Here is a 26,648-nt window from a genome sequence, read left to right on the forward strand (position 1 = left end):
AAATTGTGAAGTGTCTAATATCCATCTCAAGCTTTTATCAGGAAAAAAAAGAATAACAGTACTGGGCAACTGGGTGGCTCAGTCGGTTAATCACCCAACTCTTGGTTTCAACTCAAAGTCATGATCTCAGGGTTCATGAGTTCTAGCCCTGCATCAGGCTTCATGCTGACAGTGGGGAGTCTGCTTTTGATCCTCTCTCTTTGTCTTTGCCCCATTCCTGGTCTCTCTCTCTCTCTCTCAAAATATAAATAAATAAACTTAAAAAAAAAGAATAACAGTACTGAATTCATGATCTGGTACCTATTCATGAAAGATAGTCACTTTTTCCTATGAAATAAAAATGCATTGATTCAATTACAGAGTCTAAAAAAAAAAAGAATATTGACATTATAATGGGGGAGTATGAACCTGATTTAGGTAAGTTTCCTTGGTTCAGAAAAAGCCTGGTATTGAATTCTGTTTCTGCTACCCTGTGACCTGGGGAAAGTTACTTAACTTCTCTGAACCTAAATCAGTTTTTTCACTTACCAAATGGAGTTAGTAACACTTGACTTATAGAGTTCTGAAGATTAGTAAAAATAAATCTAAGATGCTTTGCATAATCTTTACAAAAAGGGAGTCAATAAATTGCAACTATTATTGTTATTTATTAACTTCATGGCTTGGCTTAGGGCAGGAATAAGTCCTGTAATAAATGTCCCGTTATTTTTAAATAAGTTGATATTCTTACCCATTTTGTAAGCCATAAAGTATGGCAATGTAGGCTTGGAGGTAGGGCAGAAAAAAACATACCCCAAGTTCACCTTCTTTCAAATGTGGATCCAGCCACCTCCTCTACTGACTGCACCCCCACTCCCTTCCCAGAGCAGTCTTTTCACATTCTTCTGGAAAGTTAGAAAGAGCCAATTTGCTATACCAGTCAACACGATCAAGTAACCCAAGAACAGAGTGCTAAAGTTCCCTGCATTGCAGTCTTTTCTTTGCCACCTTCCCAGAACTCTGCAGCAGCCTCCAGACTTTCTTAGAGACCAGAACACAACCCACCCAAACGATGCAAAGAGGATGCTGAGGTTTGAAATATCTTCCCTTGCAGCTCACACCTTAGAGTTCTGTTTAACACTTCTGTGTCTCTTGCTCATTACTGAGTCAAAGCTGTTTTTTCTTCTCAATGAAGACACAGTGAGGAGAATAGAACACATTTCATGTTACTGGAACCTCCAATTTCTTCAGTCTACAATCTTTAATTTCTGTTATGAAGCTCTAGAATCAAAGTTCATTTATTTAAGGCCAGAGACCTTTGTAGCTTCCTGAATCTTCCACCTGCCTTCTCTTCCAATCAGGAACAAGTTCTAGAACCTTCCCTTCCAGAAAATGTGCACCAAGTTCCCTTCCACAGACTGGAAGTGGTGCGGGTGTGGTGTTAGGGTTGTGTGTGTGAGAAAACTAAGACCTAAACCAAGTGAAACTAAAAGATCCTTACCCAGAGAAGTATTCGAGGTAACAATAGATGCCCATCTGACTCTCCAGTCTCCTTTGCAAAGGTGCTTATCTAGTATATGGTGCCTTACATGTGTGGACACTTTCAGAGTTCGATAACATCAAGGGTGCCTCTTACTAACTCACACTCTTTGAAGTGGTTTACCCACAGAAAGCCAAGGCTATGACATGAGAACCAAGAAGTTCTATCCCTTCTGTAATGAGCAGCTGGAGGAGGGGGGATTCCCTAAGCAGCTCATATCTCCCAAGACAAGCCCAGGTTAAGCTGGGGGTTTTAACTATATATAAGGACAACAAAGAACATAAAGTATTCTCTCTCCCCAGGCAAATGTTTAAACAGTACCCTATTTAATTATATGTCATGATTTAAAACATAGGCACCAAAATGGCATCACACAAGGCTGTAAATATAATGAGCACAGAAGGTATTCAATATATTTAGTTAACATTTCTAGAGAAGCTGACACATGCCAACTGCTTTCATGTGTATTACGTTATATGTTTAAAAAAAATAAAAGCAAAAGTCATGTGAGAAAAGTTTTAAAGGCTATGAAAATGTAAGATATTATACTTTTATTTTTATACCTCAGAATCTTTATCTATCTGTTGTTTCTAACTGGTGTTTTTACGTTTGATGGCATTCATACATAATATGATAGGATTATGGGTGATTGATTTTGTACAAACTAAAACAGCAAGTAAGAATTTTTTTTTTTTTTAACAGTGACTTTATCAGGGGATGGCTGACTGGCTCAGTCAGCACAGCATGCAACTCTGATCTCAGGGTCATGAATTCAAGCCCTACATTGGGCATGGAGCCTGCTTTAAAAACAAAACAAAACAAAACAAAAGGTAAAGAGTTTATCAGGAGAGTTGCTGAGGAATATAACAACTCCACTGACCTATTTTCAAAAGTACCATTCCTCACAAAGTGGCTTCATTCCATTTAGCATTAACAATATTCCTATAAAATCATGAGAATAGGAATTGGTGTCCTCATTTTAAGTGGACACAACTGAATCTCAAGATATTCCCTGTCACTTACTCAAGGTCACACACATAGCTAGTTGAGTAGCAGAGGCTGGACTCAAACCCAGGCCTTCTGACTCCAAGTTCAATCTCTTTCCTTCTCACTTTGTTAAAACTGAGGCCACTGATGGCAGATGAGCAATAAGGGTGATTCAGATAAAAGACAGTAGAGAGAAGAAATGAAAGAAAAAGAATCTAAGAACAATTTCAACTATGACCTCTTTAGGGTTGTGGTATCAAAGATGCTTTATATTATATTTATTATATTATGCAGAATGTGGGCATTAACCAAAGTGTGATTTAAACTAAAATGCAAAGTGATAAGGAGTCACTGAAAATTAATGAGACTCATCTTGGGTGCCATGATCAGTGCTAAGAAATCTCTCTGCATGTGGAAAGAACATAAGATGTAAGGTTTTAGATAACTGGGATTTAGCCTCAGCTCCACCACTAATTGGTCATGTCACCTTAAGCAAGGCTTATAACTTTTCAGTGTCTCAGTTGTTCTTGTGTATAAAATGAAGACAACTATCTACCTTCTGAAGTTGTAATGAAAACGAAACAAGATAAGGTACATGAGAAACTTTATAAGTTATAAAATACTATAGGAATATTAAGCAGGAAAGAACTGTGACCAATGTGGGGAACTTACAATGCAAAGGATTTCAATTAAATCTGAAAAAGAACTTTCTAAAATGTAGTATAGTCCAGTGCAGTTATAGGCTCCCTTACATTTCAGCAAGCCCCTTACCAGGAAGTTTTCAAATTAAGGATGTGTTAGAAATGTGTTCCAACTGTTGGAAATGTGGCTATGAAAGCTTCTGCCTTGAAAGAGCAGTTGCTTTATATTATTCGTAAAAGACTTTTTATAATGTGGGCTGCCCAAGACAATGCCTCCCTGAAAGTCTCAGAAAACTTGGAGAGAAGATTTGACTTCCCACAGAATGTGATATTGACTTCATGTTATTCAATTGAGATGTAGAAGAAAAGATGATCCCATAGAGCTGAAGGAGCTTCCAAATGGGATAGAAGATATCTGCCTTGTGTTTCTCTCTGAAGATGAACAGTTGGAAGGAGGAAGTTTTGGCAACAGTGAGAAAGTCATCACTGAGGCGATGCTTTCCTATCTTCTGGGTGAGCTGTAAGGAGCAGAATACCCACTTAGACGTCTTTATTTCCAAAACTGGTTGGCCTTTAGGTGAATCCCAAAGGCTCCTGGCTACCATCAATAGTGTAAATATTGCTGGGGGTGCTTAGGTGGCTCAGTCAGTTAAGTGGCCAACTCTTTTTTTATTATTATTTTAATGTTTATTTATTTATTTTGAGAGAGAGAGACAGAGCACTTGTGAGCAGGGGAGGGGCAAAGAGAGAGGGAAAGCGAGAATCCCAAACAGGTTTCAAGCCCAATATGGGGCTTGAACTCAAACCACAAGATCATGACTTGAGCCAGAATCAAGAGTCAGATGCTTAACCAACTGAGCCACCCAGGCGCCCCAAGAGTCTGACTCCTGATTTCAGCTCAGGTCATGATCCCAGGGTCCTGGAATCCAGCCTTGTGTTGGGCTCTGTGCTGACAGCGTGGAGCCTGCTTGGGATTCTCTCTCTCTCTCTCTCTCTCTCTCTCTCTGTCTCTCTGTCCCTCCCCTGCTCGTGCACTCTCTCTCTCTCAAAATAAATAAATAAATAAATAAATAAATAAATAAATAAAACTTTTTAAAAATTAAAAAATATATTTCTGTGTAAGGTTCATTTCTCAGTCTGAAGACCCTAAGGAATGGGGTTCTAATTCTACTTTCCTAGGATCACCTCATTCTGTCTGGATGACTCAAAACCCTGGCAAAGGGGAAAACAAAACAAAACAAAACAGAAAACCAGAAAGTAAAAAATTTAGCTCTACTAACACCAGAACTAAAACAGACCCCTTAGTAAAATGTAATTTAACATACAACTGGCACACTTTCAGATAAGGACCTGCAAATATCTGTGGCTTAACCCTACGGAAATCTTACAGTCTGGCTCGAAGGAGTCAGGCTTCTCTCTCTAGTGCTCTTCTTCCAATGATCTATCAGTTCAAATGAGCCACACTAAAAATGATGGTCCCTGGTAGAGCTATTTTCCTACTAAGCTGTGGTAAGTCAAAACCTACTTCAGAGAATACAAGGTCACCACTCTGGGGGGCTAAGGAAAAACACAGGTTTTGTGTGGTTTTGGTTGTTTGAAAAGAAAGAAAACCTCAAACTACTGAACCAGAAGTAATCTTCATCTTCTCCTTTTTTTTTTTAAGTGTTCTACTTTGAGTCTATCATTTCACAAAGTAACAATGGCAGATCCCATTTTAGTGAGCTAATCAAAAAAAATATATATATATATGTACATATATATTGTATGTATTTATATATATATGTATATTGTACAATATATACATATATATATATTGGCATTCTTATGTTCCTACAGAGGTAAAGAAAAATAACTCAAGATTCCTGAAGGAACTGTTAGCATCTCTTTCCTGGAACAAGTACTTAAACCATGGTAAGTTATGGCTTTATCTTCAGAAAATCCCAAAGGCATCCTAATAGAGCTTAGACTTGGAGGGATAAAAGTGCCAGTAATACCACTACTAGCTGATGGCCTTATGTTTTCTCAGGATGCCCAGTGCCATTCCTACTTCCTTTTTGCTCTGGTACCATTATTTAGAAGGGTCCATTGATTTTAAAAAAAAAAAAAAAAAAGGTCCAGTAAACTTCCCATTACGCTTAGAACTGGTGTACTTGTTTGGAGCCAAAAGAGGAGAAAAGGGATAAGGAGGGTTTAATCATGAGGGCTAGGAATACAAACAAGCAGCCAAAAGAAGGGTGAATAAATACCTCCCTGACTTTCTCCATGATGTACTGGTCAGGAAGCAGATGAATCAACAGAAGAGTTTTAAGGAGAGCAGGTGACACACTTCAGCATGCATCTTTGGTTTTGTTCATTAATTTATTCAACAAATATTTATTGAATATCTTCTAAGGGACAAGTTCAGCTCTAGTTCCAGCAGCTTTCCCTCAACAGTCTCCTGAATAACTCCTGGTAATACCACACACCAAATAGGTTTTTCTCATTTTCCAGTGCTAAGAATTAGGATGCACTATTTCTTCCATCTGTAGCCTCAAATTCCCAGTAGATAACCTACTTAAAGCTGGATAAACATTCACATACATTCATGAGACAATACTACGACTAGTAGTGAATATATTCATTAGGCTGAGAAACATACACATATACCCCAAACTGAGAAATATTTGCTTTATAATTAAGGTTATTCAGTCAACAGCTATCTATTGAGCTCTTAATATACGCCAGACACTGGGTTTGGTGATGAGGTTACAGTGGTAAACAAAGCAGAAAAGGTCTTGCTTTTGGAACTTTTATTCTACTGGAAAAAACAGATGTTTTGAAAGTTGTCAAATAAAGAACATAACCACAAGTTATGCTAGTTACTAAGAAGGAACTAGAGAGCAATAAAACAATGAGAAAAAGAGGAGGTTCTAGAAATGGTCTGAGGAGGTGACATTTAAACTAAGACCTGAACGATAAGAAGTCAGTCACATGAAGAGCCTGAAGGCCATTCCTGGCTAAGGAAATGGAGCCCATGTATGTGGAGACAACCTTCTCAGATGTTTGTCTCTACCAGGAAAATGAGAAATGTAGCCATCACTGGAGAAGAAGAAAGGTAAAGAAAGGTTTGGGATCTTTTTAGTTTGGGTTGGGCTGTCTTTTATTGAAAAAGGATACTTGAACATATGTACATGCTGATGAAAACCATTTCATAGACAGTGATGGTTTGAGAATTCAGAAGAAAGAACAATTTTAAAGAGGCAAAGTAGGGGAGAGGAAAAGGGTCTAGTGCACAAATGAAAAGATGGCCCTCTTCCTCCACTATAAGGATAAAAGAAAGAGATCATGCAGATGCAGGTGATTTGTGTTCTGGTGGTATAAGTGAGGTTCCATGGTGGGAGAAGGTGATACGGCAGGTTTGCAAGAGAAAAAGATAAGACATAATTGTTTCAAACAGTGGAAAAATGTGCTTGGCAGGGAACAGAAGAAAAAGTTCTAGGCAGGATTAAATGATCTGTGACCATGAATACAAAGCAGTGTTCTCAATCAAGTAGAGCTGATTATGTCTTCCCACCCCAGCTTGGGAACATTTGGCATTGTCTGGACATATTCTTGTTATCACACATGGAGGAGGGAGCAATGCTACTAGCATCTAGTGGATAGAGGGCATGGATACTGCTAAACATACTACAGTGCACAGGAAAACCCCCACAACAAATAATTATCCAGCTCAGAATGTCAATAGAACCAAGGTTGGGAAACCCAGATATAAAGTGATGTCATACTTACAAATAGACCATCTCCGGGAAGCTACAGAAGGAGACAGTGATACACTCTGTGGGCAGAAATGGGACCATGGGGCACAATGAAAAGAGGGTTTACTTCCATTCTTATACCCTTGTGTGCCTTTTATTTAACATTTGTATTATATCCATGTATTGCTTATTCAAATCAATCAAAAGATAGAAATAAATCAGTGATAAAGAGTAATCTATTTAAGTAGACAATAGATAAAAAATAAACCAATCTGTCTATTTGGGTAATTTTTCTCCAGCAATGTTCAGCTTTTAGGATGCCAGCTTAAAAAAATGGGATTTTTGCAAGGAGAATACAGTGAAGGAAGCAGAATATTCTGGAGTTGAAAATTTTTCCAAGATAATGATTGTCCTGATAAGGGTAGAATCTAAGCTTATCAGAGAGAGGAGTAAAGATAAAGAAGGAGCTGATGGATATGTAAGGAATGATAGTTTATTAGAGGCCTCAATATGGTAAAAATATACATATTTTAGGAGAGAAAACGTTGAAGCAATTGAGCTGTAATAATAAGAGGTGATATTGTGAAAATAAGAAATCAAATTGTAAAGGAAATACCATAATTTTTTTTATTTTTAAAAGTTTTTTTTTTTAATGTTTATTTATTTTTCAGACAGAGAGAAACAGAGCATGAACAAGGGGAGGGTCAGAGAGAGGGAGACACAGAATCTGAAACAGGCTCCAGGCTCTGAGCGGTCAGCACAAGCCTGACACGGGGCTCAAACTTGCGACCACAAGATCATGACCTGAGGCAAAGTCGCACACCTAACTGACTGAGCCACCCAGGCACTCCAAGAAATACCATAATTTTTAACAACAACAAAGTCTAAGGAGAAGCCATGGTAGTGAATAGTTGAGAAAAAATAGGAAAAAGTCATTGTGAGTGAAGAACAGAACAGTGTAAGAGACCAGGGGTTTGGATGGATCCCTCAGGTCAATGGCTTCTTCTGGAGCATGAAGTGCCTCTCACGGAGTGGCTTATTAATAAAGATAGATGCCATTGTTTAGACAGATGCCATGTATCAATACTTTATGTACATATCAGCCATTTTTGTCCAAGAGAGGTCAAGTGACTCGCCTAGTGATTACACAGTTAGTAAGTAGAGGAACAAAAATTCAAGTTCAGGTTTTTCAGTCCAAAGTCTTGCCCCTTCCACTCTGGTATGGCTCTGCCCCCTGGGGGGTGGGGGGAAATTGTCATCAAATCTATTGCAAGTTGGATGAGCTTAACACTGGCAATAGCATAGGTAATGAAAACTTTGGATAATGGGAAAGAGGCTGAGGGAGAGGGATGTCTGGCAATGACAGATTTGCTCCACAGTTCTTCTCACCCCAGTGAGTTCTTCTTAACTTGGCCTTAAGTCAAAATATGTGAGGAAGCCATGGAGGAGAGAAATAATAAGGAAAAAATCCAAATCTTAGCGATTTCCAAAAAGCACTGTTTATCTGTATTCTAAAATATAATTTTTATTACATGTATTATTTTCATTAAAATACACAAAATGTATATAAATACTGATTATATTATAGGAAAACAGCATCAACAGCTGACAATCAAAGAGTCTTGAGGACTATTTTGAGGACAGCTGAGTTCGTTGCCAAGAAGTACTCAAAATCTACCACTGAATGCGACCCATGTTTTCCTAACATGTCCTTCCCAATCTCCACACTGTCCCTACTTAGGTAACTCTTCCAGTCACATGCATGTGAACATGTGCACATGCATGCACGCACACACGCATGCACACACGTGTGCACACATACACACCTCTACAATTGCACTGAAAATGTACATGCTATGTAGGGAATGGACCAACTTCCCAAAAGATCCCCCTTTCTATTCTGTTAGCATCACCTGGTAGCTTAGGCTATGCATTTAGAAATAAAGATGCTGCCGGGGTGCCTGGGTGGCTCAGTCGGTTAAGTGTCCGACTTCAGTTCAGGTCACGATCTCGCGGTCCGTGAGTTCGAGCCCCACGTTGGGCTCTGGGCTGATGGCTCAGGGCCTGGAGCCTGCTTTCGATTCTGTGTCTCCCTCTCTCTCTGCCCCTCCCCCATTCATGCTCCATCTCTCTCTGTCTCAAAAATAAATAAACGTTACAAAAAATTTTGAAAAAAAAAAAGATGCTGCCAATGGGACACTGGCCTTTTTGTCTCTTTAGCTTATCATGCAAGCCTAGTCTTCTTTTTCCATCCCTTATACACTCATGTCACATCCATATATCTGAAAGGCAGCCTCCCCTGAGGTAGACAGTAAACTCACCCCAAGAGGTGAGTTAATTGTCCTTTCCAATGGGCCAAAATGCTTTTGGCCACTTAAGATGAGTGTAGAACACCTTGGTAGCTGCTTCTCCCTGCCTCTGCATCTTCACATGGCAGCGAGAGTCTCATGTTCTTCAGTCATATTCCCCCTCCTGTCTGGCACATGGACCAGACAGATGGACATCTACAGTGAGATGAGGAACTGTAGACCTGCTGGACCCTGTAGTCTCAAGGTCTACTTGGCTCATGTCTTCTCACTTGACCTCAAGTGGGCTTAAGAAGACTCTCATTCAAGATCATATTCTCAGTGCCTGTAACAAAGAACCATATGGAGAGAATCCCAAAGTGCTTTTCTTAGAGCTTATATAAGCCAAAAAATGTCTTAGATTCCTCAAAACTGACCAGAGATAATTCAGATACATTGACATATAAATGGTCAGCACTGGTGAGATTGAATACTGCCCCCAGGTAGCTGCTGCGGGCCCACATCTGGCCAGTAGTGCAGTAGTTCATCATCTTCCCTTCCATCAGCACCAGGTCCTGGGGATACTTAGAGTTCCTCATGTAGACCTTGTGGTTCAGGGGTTGGTTGTTGCAGGACTGACCCCTGAAGTTCACTTTGGAATATACAAAGTACATCCCAGTGTCATTGATCACAAGGCCACCCTTCTTATACTTCACCCCAGAGACAAGGGCAATTCCATATGTGTCTTCCCATTCCAGAGGGATGGATCTTGAGTTGGGCTTGCCTGAAATCAAATCAGAGAGGAGCGTTCAGCCAGGAATGCTCATGTATCCAACAAAAGAAGCTTCCAAGGCAAAAACTGTGGGCGTTTCCTTGAGCAGATGACCAAAGTGACATAGCCCATATAGAACAGGCCAATGGGTCAGACTTGATCCATTACTGAATTCCTTCAACACCTCTATTAAATTGCTTGCTTCAGTTTATCATCTATACAACTGGAACAATAATATATATGCTAGTCAATTACAATGGGACATTATTGAGATTATTTTAGCTCTCTGGAACAAAGATTCTATAGTCGTCAGAAATAACACCAAAACTTCTAGGTTTCGAGGTCCCCCCAGTGAGGAGGAAAGCCAAACCCAAGGAACTCTGAAATTCTAAAGTTGGGAAGAATCTTTAGGGATCACCAGGTCCAACTCCTTGCCTACACTAAGGAGTCTTCAGTCCCTACTTTGGGCTAAAATTCCCTTTCTTTTATGTCCCCACAGCTGTATATACATACCTTCACCAGAGAACACTCCCCAGTACTTAAATTACTGCTTATGTACCTGTCTTTCTCTATTAGACCTTAAGTTCCTTGAAGGCAGGAACCATGTGTTATTCATCTACATGTCCCCAAGACTTGGCACACAACATGTGTTCAATAAATAACTGTTGGTCCAAACTGGATCATTCTACAGCCTCTGCCTAAATAATTCCATCAGTTTCTGTGATACTTTTCCACTTTCAGATGTTAATGGACTATACCCTGGTAATGCCCATACCACACTGTTATCAAATCACTTCACTCCACTACGTGACCACATGCAGGAAGTCCCGCAGTGCCAGGACTGGGCCTTTCTCTTCATTCCCAGTTCTACTCTTGCAGAAAGCAGGGTGAGGCTCTTCCAGAAAACCAGAAAAGCACTTACTCCCCACCTTCCCAGATCTCACCTCTTATGCCCATGCCCCAAATTTCATACAGTTCTTTGGAATTATTGAAGAGTGGGCTCCTGGTGGAGCTGAATTTCTCTAGTTCAGAATATGGCCTAGACCGCAGTAGGGGTTCAGTCTGCGTGTGAGGTTGACTTGACTAGAAACATAGGACCATTCTTGGGTGTCAAATACTGTCACCAGAAAGTAACAACTCCCTCAGAGCACAGTACCCAACCAGCTATGCAGCTTTCTGTCAAAGGCTTTCCCAAACCCCATGTACCTTCCAGATACAGACCTGTTAAATGGGCCACTTTTCTCAGCTCCCTTTTTTCAGAGGGTGGATTGAGTTGACCTGTATCATAGAGAGATGAAAAATACATGTAAAAATGAGACACCAACCATTCTTTTGTTGGGACTCTGAACAGGTCATTTAAATAAAAGTGATTTTTTAAAAACATAAATGACAACAGTCTGACATATACTAATCATGCAAATCCAAACCATAGAACTCACAGGAACCTGTATTTCAGAAACAAAGAGGTCAAAAATAAACCAAATTGAAATAGACATGTGCATAGTTATAATGTCACAATAAAATAATAAAAAGGTTGATTTATAAAGAGCTATCAGATCAGTTACTGCATTTGAACTTGCCACAACCCTTTGAAGTAGACATTATTGTTCCACCTTATAGATGGCTAAATGAGCTTAGAACTTGGGTGGCACTGACCCAGCTACTCAATATCAGAGAAGGATAGACACTCAGGTCTCCTGACTCCAAATTAGGATTTTTCTACTCTGGTTCTGCTGTCTGTAGCACTCCTCAGGACAGAGGCCAAAGAAGACTGTGATTTCACCTCCTGGCCATTAGGTCTCCCCCCAGGTGGCATTTGACAGTCTGCCCAAATTAATCATCCTCAGATCTCAAATGCCTTGAATAGCTCCTCATTGAATATATAATTGTGTAAAAGTTTCCCCAGCCACACGATCTCTGCCTGTCTGACCAGCCTCATCTCCTCTACTTGCTCACATTGGCCAAGGCTGCACAACACGAGTTCTGATACAACCTGAACACACCCAGCTTCCAGCCCCTGTGCCTTTGCTCATGCTGTTCCGTCTGCCCAAAACGCCCTCCAAACAGATCCTTCTGGCAAATTTCTATCAACCCTTTAAATACCACCTACAACACCTCTTTCTTTGGGAAACCGTCCTAGGCCTTTTTAATCAAATATTTCTCCCTCCTTTGAAACCTAGAATCACTCTGTCTTTACCTCTCTTGTCAGTTCTGACTCCCCGTTTCTGAGGTGCCTGTGTAACTTGTCTTATTCCCCTCAAATAAAGGGCAAATTTCTTACTATATATTTAATCTACCAGAGTACTTAGCTCATTTTCTGACACAGGGCATATAGCCAGTAAATATTTGTTAAATTTAATTGGAGGAGTTAAAATAGACAATAGTTCCCAAAGTAGACATTGTGTCTCTGACTTCAGGTATTTTAATCAAACTGAGCTACCACTTAGCTAATGAATTCAGCTAAGGCATTCAAGAAAGATTCATAGAAAGGCACTCATCCACATCAAGTTCCTTGTGATTAGCCTGTAAGACACACATATGGCATGAGAATGCCCCAGTCAACTCAGAATGTTACCTGACTAATCATTACCTCTCTAGCCACCCAAGACCACCCACAATGAATGAGGTGTTAGTGAACAGGAAAGGCAAAACTGAGTCTCCTCTACATTCCTATACCACAAACCATCTGTGCAACTCGTCTGACATTCAGCCAAGTGCTGACAGGAAATGGAACAGAGAACCACATGTTGCGTATCTTTATATCCCTCACAGAGCCTTGTACAGTGTTATTCTCATAAAGGGTACTCAATAAAAGTATCTTCTGGATAAATATTGAAATAAACTGGAAATATGTCCTACGCTTCAGTGATGAATGTTTCCTGCCCCCAGGGTCTTTGCACATGCCATTCTCACTGCTGGAATGTTTTCCCCTATCCTCCCACTGCACCTGTCACACATGCACACTCATACACATGCATGAACACACACACACACACACACACACACACACAACACCTCCTTAGAGGGGACTTTCCAGACCACTCTATCTTATGTCGCACTTAGTACAATTTGAAATTATGCCGTGGCTTGCTTGCTTTTGTTTATCCTTTCCAACATGCTAAAAGCTCTGTGCAGGCAGGACCCTTGTCTCTCTTGTTCTCAATCATCAACCAACACCCAGCACCCAACCTGGCACATAAGAAGCACTCCAAGAACATTTGTGAATGAATAAAAGACTTAATGAGTTAACTGTGGGAAAATGGAAAGTGAAAAAGGAGCAAATAAGAATGTTTAAATAACTAGTCTTTCTAGTTCTTTACTAAGAATAAGAAATATGCATATGTACTTATACAGCCAATATTAACCTAAGCATGCTGTTTTATAACTTGTTTTTTTGTCTAACATAGAATGCACAATCTCCATGACATTAAATGTCCTTCTAATATATGGATTTTAGTTGCTACGTATTAGGACCTCTGAATACACCATAATGTATTTAATCTCCTGTTAAGAGGCATTTAAGTTTCTTCTGACTTGTTTATTATAAATAGCCTAATAAGGAAGTGATGAACATCCTTATCTATGAGATTTTAGGTATTATCTCTGATTATTTTATCAAGATAAATTCTTAGTGATGAGGTTGCATGGCAAATGAACACTTTTAAATTTTTGGTACATTTTTCCAACTGCTCTTCAGATAAGGTATAGCAATTTACCTGTTCCCTGGCTGTCAACTAATGTTTAAGCAAACTTTCTCTCACATTTTGCCAATCTGTTTTTTTTTTTATCTTTACTATTTGGATGGATGAAAATGGGTGTCCTCTTGTTTTAATTTGCATCTCTTTTCTTATTAATAAAGTTGCTAATTTGATTTCCATGGGATAATTCACCAATCTCTGGCCCATCTGGGTTGATGTAAGGAAGATACTTGTTTACTGGAAAAGGTAGACCTGACTCATCTGTTCACTTAACTTTTAGTTACTAAAATGATCCCAGAGAGTGGGTGAAAGATGAGTAATTAGGGACCTGTTTCACCAGCCACATTCCACTGATTTTCAAAGCTATTTTATTTTAGAAATCCTCCCAAGGTTTCATTTTTCTAACAAATATTTCTACTCTGCTTGAATACACCTGGACTTTCTAACACTTAGGGACTTGGACCTAGAACTAGAGACCAGAGCATCCAAAGGATGGCTCCTAAAGAGCCTACATTCTGGAGCAGTAGGATGACTTGGGTCACCTACGATAGACACATAAGAAAATTTGGAAACAGCCTCCCCTCATTGGATGGCCAGTGCTGTCTTCTGTTTGCTTCCCAATTTCTAAGGATGAGATTTACCTATTGTCTTTGCAGACACATCTTGCTTCTCATCTTTATTTCTCATTCCATGGCCGTCATAGACAGATGGAAGTTTCCCTATTTCATAAGGCACCAGTCTATATACTGAAAGCCCTGTAGTTGACAAAGCATCAGGAGCCTGTGTTCCTTTCCTTCAACCCCAGTTCTACGCCTGTGGTTTTGGGCATATCTCCTAATCTGTCTGGTATGTTGTTTCTTTTCTGACAAGTGAGATGACTGGACTAGATTTGCTCCAAGCTCCCTTCCAACTCTTACCAAATCCAAAGTTCAGTGAACTTTGGTTTAATAAACCAGAGCATCCTAAATCTACCTGTCCGTAGTTTCCAAACTATATCCCAAAACTTCACAAGGTCAGTGTTCAACATTTTCATCTTCTTTCTTGCTCTGAATCTCACATAAAGGACTTTCCTTTATTATTGAAGGTAGCTCATGATTGCCTTTGTGGGGGAAGCTGGACTAGCCTTTGAAAAATGCCTAAAGTCTTTCCCCAAGTTTGCCAGTGAATGCAAAAGATCAACCCCAATGTGGATAATTAATTGCCTACTTGTTAAAAAACTTAAGGGCGCCTGGGTAGCTCAGTTGGTTGAGCATCTGGCTCTTCATGTTGGCTCAGGTCATGATCCCAGGGTCATGAGACCAAGCCCTAAGTCGGGCTCCATGCTGAGCATGGAACCTGCTTAGGATTCTCTCTCTCTCCCTCTGCCCCTTTCCCCTGCTCACACTCTCTCTCTAAAAACTAAAATAAAAATAAAAATAAAAGCTTAATTATATAATATATCCTATAAAATATATATCCTATATATATCCTATAAAATATATCCCCAAAATTTTTTTAAATAAAGCTTGACTCTTGAGTAAACTCTTAGAGAATTTAAAGAGGAGAAGACTTTTCCCAGAAACATCTGTCTGTTCCCCCACCCTGCCCCCTCTCCCTAGGAGTTATAGCCATTGCCCTGTTCATGGAAAGCAGGAGCCCTGAGGAAGGGGACAGGCCTGGAGCCAGCTGCTTAGGGGACAAAAGTTGTATGTGTGTCTCTTTCCAAAGCCAAATGGAAATTATTTTGAATTGTGTGCAATATTCAGTTATATTGGTTTTGAATGATTAAATTCACTTCATGTTTAGGGCAGCTCAAGGAACCAAAACGACTAGAGATTCAGAATTAGCCAGGATTCCTTTTGTAGTATACAATTATCCAAGAATGAGATGGAATTCAAGGCATTCCACCAACGTGGTTCAGCAGTGAGGGCTGTCTTTAGAAACTCAACATACATGCATGAAAGAACTCACCTATTTGCTTCTCCAAAGATGATGCTACATGCTTTTGGCTGGTGGACTGGCAAAAGAGAGAGAGAAAAAAGATATATAATAAATATGAAGTTCTTTATGCTTAAGGAGGCAAAATTGTCAAATAAACCAAATAAACCTGAGAAGGGAATCTAAATACCTCAGAACCTTTCCTAACTCAGACTTTGGCCATGCAATTGTGTCTTACCATGCCTCCATTTGTGTGTGTGTATGTGTGTGATTTGAAATAGTTCTAATATTTTTAGGTATTTTTAAGGAAATTTAGTTTGGTCATTTAAATGAATTCACTTCTAAGCAAGACCTCAAAGTTCCTTTTCTTTTTTGAATCACTAAGCTCTAGGGAGGGAGGGGTTCAGCAGACTGACTTGCCCACTGAGAAAGAACCAGAACTGCCAGTCCTATTTTGGCCCCAATCCTTTCCAATATAGAAAGTATTCCTTTCACTCGTTGGAGCTTCCATTTCTCTGCCTACAGAATAGAATCACTGGAATGATCCATTTCTTTTTTTTTTTTTTTAAGTTTATTTATTTATTTTGAGAGAAAGAGAGAGAAAGAGCATGCACAAGCAGGGGAGGGGCAGAGAGGAGAGACAGACTCCCAAGCAGGCTCTGCACTTTCAACACAGAACCTGACATGGGGCTTGAACTCATGAACTGTGACATCCTGACCTGAGCTGAAATCAAGTTGGACAGTTAACTGACTGAGCCACCGAGGCGCCCCTAGAATGATCCATTTCTAAGACAAAAAAAAAGGATTAAAAACTACTTCGCGGGGCACCTAGGTATCTCACTAGGTCAAGCGCCTTCCTCTTGGTTTTTGGCTCAGGTCGTGATCTCAGCGTTCATGAGTTCAAGCCCTGCATTGGGCTCTGTGCTGACAGCACAGGGTCTGCTTGGGATTCTCTCTCTGCCCCTCCCCTGCTCATACTTTCTCTCTCTCTCTCTCTCTCTCTCTCTCTCAAAATAAATAAATAAATATACTTAAAAAAATTTTTTTAAATACTTTGCAAGTGAGACCATGATCCCTGTGAGCCCCGGTAGTCCCCCCCACCCCTGCCCCATGGCTTCAGGGCACAGTCATCCACACAGCAGCTTACCTCTCTGAGTTCAGCCAGCTCCTTCTGGAGGTGGAAGAGCTGAAACATCCCCAGCCCCAGTCCAACCAGGGCCACCAGAACCATGAAAAACATCACAAGAAGACACAGCCCTGTGTTGTGGTCCCTCCTCGTCTTCAGAGGTGGCAATGGCAGTGGGGGCAGTGGTGGTGGTGGTGGTGGTGGTGGTAGTGTTGGTGGTGGCGGCGGTGGCGGCCTCCTTTGTCCAGGCCTTCCTGGCACAGAGGATGGACAAGGGAGGACCGACCCTGGAGGGCCCCAGGGAGAACTGGCCCTGCTGTCCACCCAGTAGATTTGGGGGTATGGGTAATTCAGGGGCTGCTGCATGGCAGCCTGTTCCTCGGGCTGGCCCCCAGTGAAGATGTCAAGACCAGGACCGCTGTTTCTGACTGCTCCAGGGAAGAAAAGTCAGCTCTGTCTTTATAGAGTTTCCATAGGCAAGGGAAACACCTCTCTCGTTCTCTCTTTCCTTCTGTCTTTCTGCTTCTCAAAGAGACACCCACTCACTTTGCATCTGAAGCTGAGAAGCCTCAAACCGGCTCAGAGCAAACCCCGGGAAGTTTCCGCCCACAATTTTCTGGTGAAAGCCTGCAAGGCCCCAGCGGCTGCTGCTGTGTTCCCTGAGATGCCTGTAGAAGAGCCTTGTCTTCCTTGGGCCCTGCGAGAGCAGGTGGTACTGGGTGTAGCCCCGTGGGCTTTGTCAACTGCCCAGCGCCAGGGAGAGTAGCCAGTGGGGTCTGTCCAGGCCCCCAAGGGCAAGACTGTGGAGCCTCAGCCAGAGGAATTGCTTGCACATCTTACCTTTCGCATGAGGGACTCACTCCCTTGCTGCTGTCCTTTCCCCACACCCAAGTACTCACACTACAAAGCACTGTAACTCATGGGGTAAAAGTCTGCCCCACCCCCTCCCTAGCGATTAGACTCCAGGTGGCAACCCCGTGGCTGATATGCCTTTTGGACCCCATTGACCTGCTTTGTTCATGCCTCAAAATGTTTTTTTGTTTCTTTTCACTGTTGTCCCCTTTTAAAACCTGGGATATTCCAGGGACACCTGTGTGGCTCATTTGACTGAGCAACCCACCTCGGCTCGGGTCATGATCTCCAGGCCCATGGATTTGAGCCCTGCGTCAGGCTTTGTGCGGTCAGTGCAAAGCCCGCTTCGGTTCCTATCTCCCTCTCTCTCTGCCCCTCCCCAGCTTGTGCTTTCTCTCTGTCTCAAAAATAAAAACATCAAAAAATATGAAATAAAATTGGATATTCCACATTAAAATCTACATTTTTTTTATTATTATGTTTTGAAACATTACAATACTGGCGTCCAGACCTGCACCGCTGCGGTACTCTCAGAACAGACAGAGCTGCTCTAGGCTGGCCACCTGCTCCCCTCCCCACCATGCTTCACACCCCCCTCACCCTGTGAAATGGCCTTCCTGGCCCCTGCATGCATGTGTTTGCAGCCTGTGTTATGGTTGTCAGATGTAGTACTTGGTGCCCTGATAAATTTGAATTTCACATAAATAAATAATTTTTAGGATCAGTATGTCCATATACAATGTGGGCTACACAAAAAAAATTATTTGCTGTTTATCTGACATTAAAATTTAACCAATTGTCCTGTTTGTTTTTTTACTAAAGATGGGAACTCTACCTGGACTGACATCACCCTTTTCTCTGGCTTCAAATACTATTTATTATTTTTTAATATATATTTTAAAGTTTATTCATTTAGTTTTGAGAGAGAGAGAGAGAGAGAGAGAGAGAGCAGGGGAGGGGCAGAGAGAGAGGAAGAGAGAGAATCCCAAGCAGGCTTTGCACTGTCAGCACAGAGCTCAATGCAGGGCTTGAACTCATAAACCATGAGATCATGACCTGAGCCAAAATCAAGAGTCAGATGCTTAACCAACTGAGCCACCCAGACACCCCTTCAAAGACTCTTGAAATAAATGCCAGTAACTCCCAAGTGCTTGGCTCCAGTCACAATCATGTTCCCATATAACCCATAAAAACCTCTCACAAAACCTATTTTCCATTTTACCAGAAGGCTCCACGTTTCAGATCTCATTAGCATTTATATCATGCTTTGACATTGCTGTGGCTACTATTCTGACTCTCCACCTGTGCCAAACCAATACCAAACTTATTTCCCGGCCACATTCTGCCCACCCACCTGGGTTCCCATACTACCTGTTTCACTTGAAACTTGTTTCAACTTGTTTCACTTGAAGTTGTCTTTCTGGTGACAACTTCAACTCCTCTCTCTTTCTCTTCTGCAACATTTAAGCCAGGACTATTGAATTTCCCTGCAACCGGCTTCTCACATACGCACACCCTGTCCTGTATTCTTCCTGTCATTGCCTTAGGTCACACTCTTATTATCTCTCACCTGCAATAGTGCAAGGGCACCCTGACTGCTCTCCCTCCCACCAGCTGTCCCAAGCACATATCACCCTGCAAACTGAGGCAAGAATCATGCTTGTGAAAACAAACTCAATTATCTCACTTTCTTGCTTAAAACCTTCTGTTGGAAGGTTTGATACCGGAAGTCGTCCAGATTCCCTAGCGTGACACACGCATGGACTCTTTCCAGTTAGACTCCAACAGCTGGCACTGCCTCTTCCCCAAACACTTCTGCCCACATCCCACTCTCTGCCCATGAGACAGTGTGACAGGTAAGAGCAGAACTGACCGCACGAGGTTCTCACTATCTTTCAGAGGTGGGTAGGGTTAATGTGCTTTCAAACTCACATATGGCTTTATTCATAGTCATTAAAAATGGCAAGTTTAAAGTTCATAATCATCAAAATATATCATTTTAAGAACTCCACCATACATACAACAAAAAGCCCAACAAACAAAAATGTTGAAAGTATCCTGAAATAACTCAAACAAAAAAATTGTAGAGTCATATTTTTAAACTGTAAAAATTTTACTAAAAATGGCAAAGATTCAAATAAGTGAAAAAACACACTTATTTTTCTGTCCTCTGGGGAGGACAGAAAGTGTTGCATGATGCTTAGAGCTTTGTAGTTCTGCCTGGATTCAAATTCCAGCTGTTCCACTTATTAGCTGTGTGAACTGGACAGGTCACTGTCCCTCCTCTGTGCCACAATTTTCTCATCATAAAAATAGGCATGGTCAGCAAGCTGGTGCAGCCACTCTGGAAAACAGTATGGAGGTTCCTCAAAACATTAAAAATAGAACTACCCTACGACCCAGCAATGGTACTACTAGGCATTTATCCAAGGGATACAGGTGTGCTGTTTCGAAGAGACACATGCACCCCCATGTTTATAGCAGCACTATTGACAATAGCCAAAGTATGGAAAGAGCCCAAATGTCCATCAATGGATGAATGGATAAAGAAGATGTGGTATATATATATACAATGGAGTATTACTCAGCAATCAAAAAGAATGAAATCTTGCCACTTGCAACTACGTGGATGGAATTGGAGGGTATTATGCTAAGTGAAATTAGTCAGAGAAAGACAAATATATGACTTCACTCATATGAGGACTTTAAGAGACAAAACAGATGAACATAAGGGAAGGGAATCAAAAATAATATAACAACAGGGAGGAGGACAAAACATAAGAGACTCATAAATATGGAGAACAAACAGAGGGTTACTAGAGGGGGTGTGGGGGGGAGATGGGCTAAATGGGTAAGGGACATTAAGGAATCTACTCCTGAAATCATTGTTGCACTATATGCTAACTAATTTGGATGTAAATTTAAAAAAAGTAAAATTTTAAAAAAGGGGCATGATCAGGTGTGCCCGGGTGGCTCGGTCAGTTAAGCATCCAACTCTTGGTTTTGGCTCAGGTCATGATCTCACAGTTCAGGAGATTGAGCCCTGAGTTGGACACCATGCTGACAGCCTATTTGGGATTCTCTCTTTCCCTCTCTCTCTTTCTGCCCCTCCCCCACTCACGCTGTCTGTCTTTCTCAAAATAAACACTGAAAAAATTGGGCATGATCACAACAGTACTTATTTCATAGGGCATTGTGGGCACTAAATGCGCCAAAGCATTTGATACACTTAAAATAGTCCCTAGCAGCAAAGTAAGCTCTTATCAAATATTATTGTTGTAAATGTAGGAAATCTTCCCACATGTAATTCATCTGTATACTTAAGAAACTGATGGTCTTCCACTAAAGATAAAAGAAGGTGGAGACAGGTTGCAGGGAAAAGCACAAGTCGATGCCCAACAATCAGTATCTGGAGATTCTACCAGTGGACTGACTGATGGACTGATGGAACCCTCTGTTTCAGACTAAGATCCCCCTTGCTCTTCTCTCTCAAACTCCCACAGAAACTTCTAGCATTCTTCTATCAGAATTATGCTATACTTTCACATCTCCCTCTGCCCTGCTTCTTGATTCATTCTGTAATAGGAGGAGGAATAAAAATCATAATATCTGCCCCCGACCCACCCAATGACCCCTAATCCTGGGAGAACCTGAACAGAAATAGAGGCCGAGAGCAGTCTTTAAACACCACTATTGCTCTTTGATAATGCCACCAAACATCATATGTCCGCAAAATCATGGAGAAATAAAAACCCTAAAAAACAAGAATAGGGACTCATCATAGGGAGTACTACTAGAACCTTGCTAATTAGCAGAAACAATCTTTTCAAACCAGATTGCTGGGGGGGGGGGGGGACATACATATTTACCTTTGAAAGATGCACTGAGGGCGCCTGGGTGGCTCAGTGTGTTAAGCATCCGACTTCAGCTCAAGCCATGATCTCACGGTTCATGAGTTTGAGCCCCGAGTCGGTTTCTGTGCTGACAGCTAGGAGCCTGGAGCCTGCTTGTGTCTCCTCTCTCTGCCCCTCCCCCGCTTGTGCGTGTGCGTGCTCTCTCGTGCGCTCTCTCTCTCTCTCTCTCAAAAATAAACACTAAAAGTAAATTAAATAAATAAATAAAAAGGAAGGAAGGAAGAAAGAAAGAAAGAAAAGCACTGGAGGGATGCCTGGCTGGCTGAGTCGTTACAGCATGCAGCTCTTGATCTCAAGGTTTGTGAGTTTGAGCCCCATGTTGGGTGTAGAGATTACTAAAAATAAATAAACTTAAAAAACAAAAGATGCACTCAATAAATAAATCAAAGGGCCAGCAGGCTGGCAGCTCCCATGTGTGGGAAACTAATTGAGGAACTTTCTCATCCTCACCTTATCCCTCCTACTTCCTCTGGCAGCATCTCTGATTCTGGAACCAGGGTTCCTTGAGGATGGACGGGGGAGAAAGATTCAGAACTGGGATTTCTTTCAGAAAAAGGTAAGATTGCCAGTCGTAGAGATTTAATGGGATGTGGGTGAAACTTGAGAGCAAGTTTAAGTGCAGAATCAAATCAGAGAACGCTCCTTGTACAAGTTGTTAGAATTTTATAGGCATCTTACCTCATTAGATGAAATTCAAATTATTGTTAATGATGGTCCCTCTAGTGTTGTAACTCTCTTCAGAAATTGTCCTGACTCTTTAGTAAAAGAATTCCAATGATCGTTCCCCAGTGTGGCATGTTAGCTACATGGAGGTTAAGAGGACAGAACAGGAAGCAGAAGGGACCCTTCTTTCTGGCCTTCCAGTGTTTAAGCCAGAGAGCTGACTCAGTGGACTGTGGCCTGAAGCTCTAGACGTGACTCAGCAGTAGCCCAGAGAGCTCCATGGTGGACAGCAGCTAACTCTTCCCTGGGGACAGGGAAAAGACTAAAAAGACAGGATAACTGAGTACTAACAAATTACATGTGGTACACGGTCTATCCTGTTCACTATCACTGGGTGAAAACTCAAGAAACATATGTTCGCTGAGCTAATAAATACAGAAGAGTCTGAAGTCAGAAACAGGACTCCTGTGGGAATTAAGATTCTTCTGGAACCTCACTCAGTGATGCTGTGTGTTCCTTCTCCTGATGATACTCTTCAGGTGTGGTTGGCCTGCTGTTGACATGGGGGAGCACAGCAACATTGTCCTTTCCCCTCCTTTCTCTGAGGCCAGCCATGTTACTCCTTCAGTTGCCATTGATGGAAATATAATTCAGATTGTGTCCGTCTGTTTTTAAAATAACACTTCAGGGGGTGCCTGGGTGGCTCAGTCGTCAAACATGGGACTTCAGTTCCAGTCTTGATCTCATGGTTCGCAGGTTCGAGCACCACATCAGGCTCTCTGCTGTCAGCACAGAGCTCGCTTTGGATCCTCTGTTCTCTCTCTCTGCCCCTCCCCACTTGTGCTTTCTCTCTGTCTCAAAAATAAATAAATATTTATAAATAAATAAATAAATAAATAATAATAAATAAATAAAATAAGACTGAGCCTGGATGGCTCAGCCTGTTGGGCAGTCGACTCTTGGCTTCAGTTCAGGTCATGATCTCAAGGTCATGGAATTGAGCCCCGAGTGGGACTCCCTGCTGAATGTGGAGCCTACTTGGGATTCTCTCTGCCCCTTCCCTGTGCTCTCTTACTCTTTTGCAAGATAAATAAACATCAAAGAAAATAAAAAATAATAGTAAAATGCCACTTCAGTGGCTTCCCATTGCCGTTAGAATAAAGTCCGGTATCTTTAGATTGACTTCCAAGCCCCTCATTATCTGGGCTCTTCCTTCCTCTGCAACTCTCTACTGTCTTCCTCTCATGACACACTGTGGCCACACAGGACTTTCAGTTCATTAAAAGTTCTTGCCCACCTCAGGGCCTTTGCCTGAGATGCTGCCATTGGCTGGAATGTTCTTGACCCCACCTCTGCCCTACTTTATTTATTTATTTATTTATTTATTTATTTATTCATTCATTCATTTAGAGAGCACAGGGAAGGGGCAGAGAGAGAGAAGGAAAGAGGGAGAGAATCCCAAGCAGGCTCCGTGCTGTCAGCACATAGCCCAACTTGGGGCTTGAACTTGCAAACTGTGAGATCGTGACATGAGCCGGAATCAGCCACCCAGGCAACCCACTTCTGCCCTACTTTTATATGACCAGCTCCCAGGATCCTTCAGTTCTAAACTGAATATCACTTCTTCAGAAAGGTTTTCACTGGTCATTCCATTTAAATGAGAGAATCCCAGTAGTATTCTCTCTTATAATACTCTGGGCTTCTTAAACTTTTTTGGTACTTATCCCATTTTCATAAATAGATACAGGTACAGAGTCATGTCTATCTTCTGCACTCTATTGTATATCTAGCCCAGCATGGTGCCTGATAACTAAAGTGCATGCCATAAATAAACGTTGAAACAATTCTTACCAGACACCCCCTACGATAGTTGATAGCACTCTCAAATTACAACTCATTCACTTTCTCAATTTCTCATCAAATTTTGGCTCTTAAACCCTGAGACAAGTCAGAAGACATTAGAAAAAAAAACATACAGGCTTAGACTGAAGCCATCCATCCTGTTAATAATCCAACTGGATCTCAGAGCAGCCGTTGGTCTTTTCTGCCTCCAGATGACTTCCTTGCCACCCAAGGCATATCCCAAGAAGACAGGGAAAGTCTGTCTTCCCTCCTGACCCAAAAGTTTTAATACCATCCCGTGCAGTCACTGTTTCTTTCAGGAGACTTACCAAGTTGCTTGCAGTTAGAACCCTGTTAACCCTGACATGATAAAGTTTAGGTGGCGGCTCAGCAGATTGACCATCTTTTTATTTTTTATAGTTTTATTAAAGGGTAGTTGACACACAGTGTTACATTAGTTTCAGGTGTAGAGCATAGTGATTCAACTTCTTTATATGTTATGCTGTGCTCCCTACAAGTGTGGCTACCCTCTGTCACCATATAATGTGTTACAATACTATTGACTATATTCTCTATGCTGTACCTTTTATTCTGGTGACTTATTCATTCCACAACTGGAAGCCTATGCCTCCCTCTCCCCTTCACCCATTTTGCCCATCCCCCCATCCCCTCTCCTCTGGCAACCATCAGTTTGTTCTCTGTATTTATGGGTCTTTTTTTGCTCTTTGTTGTTCATTTGTTTTGTCTTTTAGATTTCCTGTGGAAGTGAAATCATACAGTATTTATCTTTCTCTGTCAAATTTATTTTACTTAGTATAATATCTCTAGGTTCATCCATATTGTCACAAATGGCAAGATCTCATCCCTTTTCATGGCTGAGTAATATTCCACCACACACACACACACGCGCGCGCGTGCGGGAGCATGTATCTTTTCAAATTAGTGTTTTCATTTTATTTGGGTAACCAGTAGTGGAATTACTGGACCATGTGGTATTTCTATTTTTAACTTTTTGAGGACCTCCCTCCTGTTTTCCACAGTGGCTGCATAAATTTGCATTCCTACTAACAGTGCATGAGGGTTCCTTTTTCTCTACATCCTCACCAACACTTATTATTTCTTGTCTTTTTTATTCTAGCCATTGTGACTGGTGTGGGGTGATATCTCGTTATAATTTTAATTTGCATTTCCCTGATGATATTAAGTACCTTTTCGTATGTCTGTTGGCCATTGGTATGTCTTCTTTGGAAAATGTCTATTCAGGTCCTCTGCCCATTTTTAATTGGATTATTTATTTTCTTGGTCTCACATTTAGGTCTTTAATCCATTTTGAGTTTATATTTGGGTATGGTGTGAGAAAGTGGTTGTCCAGTTTCATTCTTTTGTAGGTAGCTGTCCAATTTTACCATTTATTGAAGAGACTGCCTTTTCCCTACTGTATATTCTTCCCTCCTTTGTTGTAGATTGACAATACAAGTGTGGGTTTATTTATGGACTCTATATTTTGTTCTATTGATCTATGTGTTTATTTTTGTGCCAGTACCATACTGTTTTGATTACTACAGCTTTGTAGTATGAGCAGACTGACCATCTTTTCTTCTGAGTCCTTGTATGCAAGCACAATAATACATTGGAACCACTGGAAATATTGGTTACTAAATCATATGAGTGACTAAATTGCCTGGATTTCTGACCATTGGAAAAGGAAATGGCTAATGTAGAATCTAGAATAGAACCTGGTATTAAAGGCACTCAATAAATATCTGTTGATGAGATTAAAAACTAACACAAATAAGTTAAGTGACTTGCCTAAGGTCACACAGCTATTGGTATTTGAGCCACAATTCTAACCCCCAAAGGGCAAAATGTGAAAGTGATTAGGAAACAAGAATGCTTGAGACTACTCCATGAGTAGCGCCCCCAGGTGCATAGGGCTGGGAGCCTGCTGCCTCTAGGGCAGTGAGGAGGTGGGACAGGGTGTGGGACACACCCTAAACCACATCTATTAAGATTAAAAACACCATCTGATGCCTGGGTGGCTCAGTTGGTTAAGGGACTGACTTGGGCTCAGGTCATGATCTCACGGTTCATGAGTTTGAGCCCCGTATCAGCCTCTGTGAGGACAGTTCAGAGCCTGGAGCCTGCTTTGGATTCTGTGTCTCCCTCTCATTCTGCCCCTCCCCCACTCACACTCTCTGTGTGTGTGTGTGTGTGTGTGTGTGTGTGTGTGTGTGTGTGTCTCAAAAATAAATATTTTTTAAAATATTTTTTAAAAAAGATTGGAAATGCCTGGGTCTTGTGGGTTCTTTTATGAACCCCTTATTGATGTTTGAAAAGCTTCATCGCAAAAACACATGTCATGGTGGGTTTGTGGGAAAGGCAGATGCACCAAAGACTGACTCAAATGTCAAAGTCGTTGTTTTTGTCACCCACTGCTTCCTTTGAGTGTCTAGCAGATGTTGGGGAGGGCTGTGCAGCTGTATACCTCGAGAGCCTTCCATCCTCAGGGTCTCATGAGGGGCAACCTTTGGCACACAGCCTCTGAGTCTGGAATATGTTTGCTGCCTGGGCCTTCGGACAACAGGAAGAGGTCAACCTCAGTCCAGTGAGTGAAGAGCCCTGAGTTCAGGACCAGTGTGTCAATCTACAAATGAGGCTCTCACTTCTGAGCCTTGTTTGCAAACCAGCTGCAATACTG

General features: G+C 41.4%; 1 protein-coding gene and 1 long non-coding RNA gene across 2 annotated transcripts in view; one reads left to right on the top strand and one right to left on the bottom strand.

The window, feature by feature from the left end:
* Positions 1–26,648, top strand: part of LOC113595641 (uncharacterized) — a 75,008-nt gene that overhangs the window by 1,177 nt on the left and 47,183 nt on the right. The window contains exons 2-3 of the long non-coding RNA XR_003416195.2: positions 4,984–5,058; positions 21,922–22,001. This is a non-coding gene — a long non-coding RNA (uncharacterized LOC113595641). The remainder of the gene's footprint in view (positions 1–4,983; positions 5,059–21,921; positions 22,002–26,648) is intronic.
* On the bottom strand, positions 5,022–26,125 carry FASLG (Fas ligand). Its single transcript, XM_015077801.3, has 4 exons — positions 16,701–26,125; positions 15,587–15,632; positions 11,160–11,216; positions 5,022–9,950 (listed from the first exon to the last, which is right to left on the bottom strand). Exons 1-4 carry the CDS (start codon positions 17,043–17,045, stop codon positions 9,556–9,558), a joined length of 843 nt encoding a protein of 280 aa, XP_014933287.2. The 5' UTR covers positions 17,046–26,125; the 3' UTR covers positions 5,022–9,555.

The sequence above is a fragment of the Acinonyx jubatus genome, chromosome E4 (genome assembly GCF_027475565.1).
Source record: "Acinonyx jubatus isolate Ajub_Pintada_27869175 chromosome E4, VMU_Ajub_asm_v1.0, whole genome shotgun sequence".
In the NCBI taxonomy this organism is placed as follows: Eukaryota; Metazoa; Chordata; class Mammalia; order Carnivora; family Felidae; genus Acinonyx; species Acinonyx jubatus.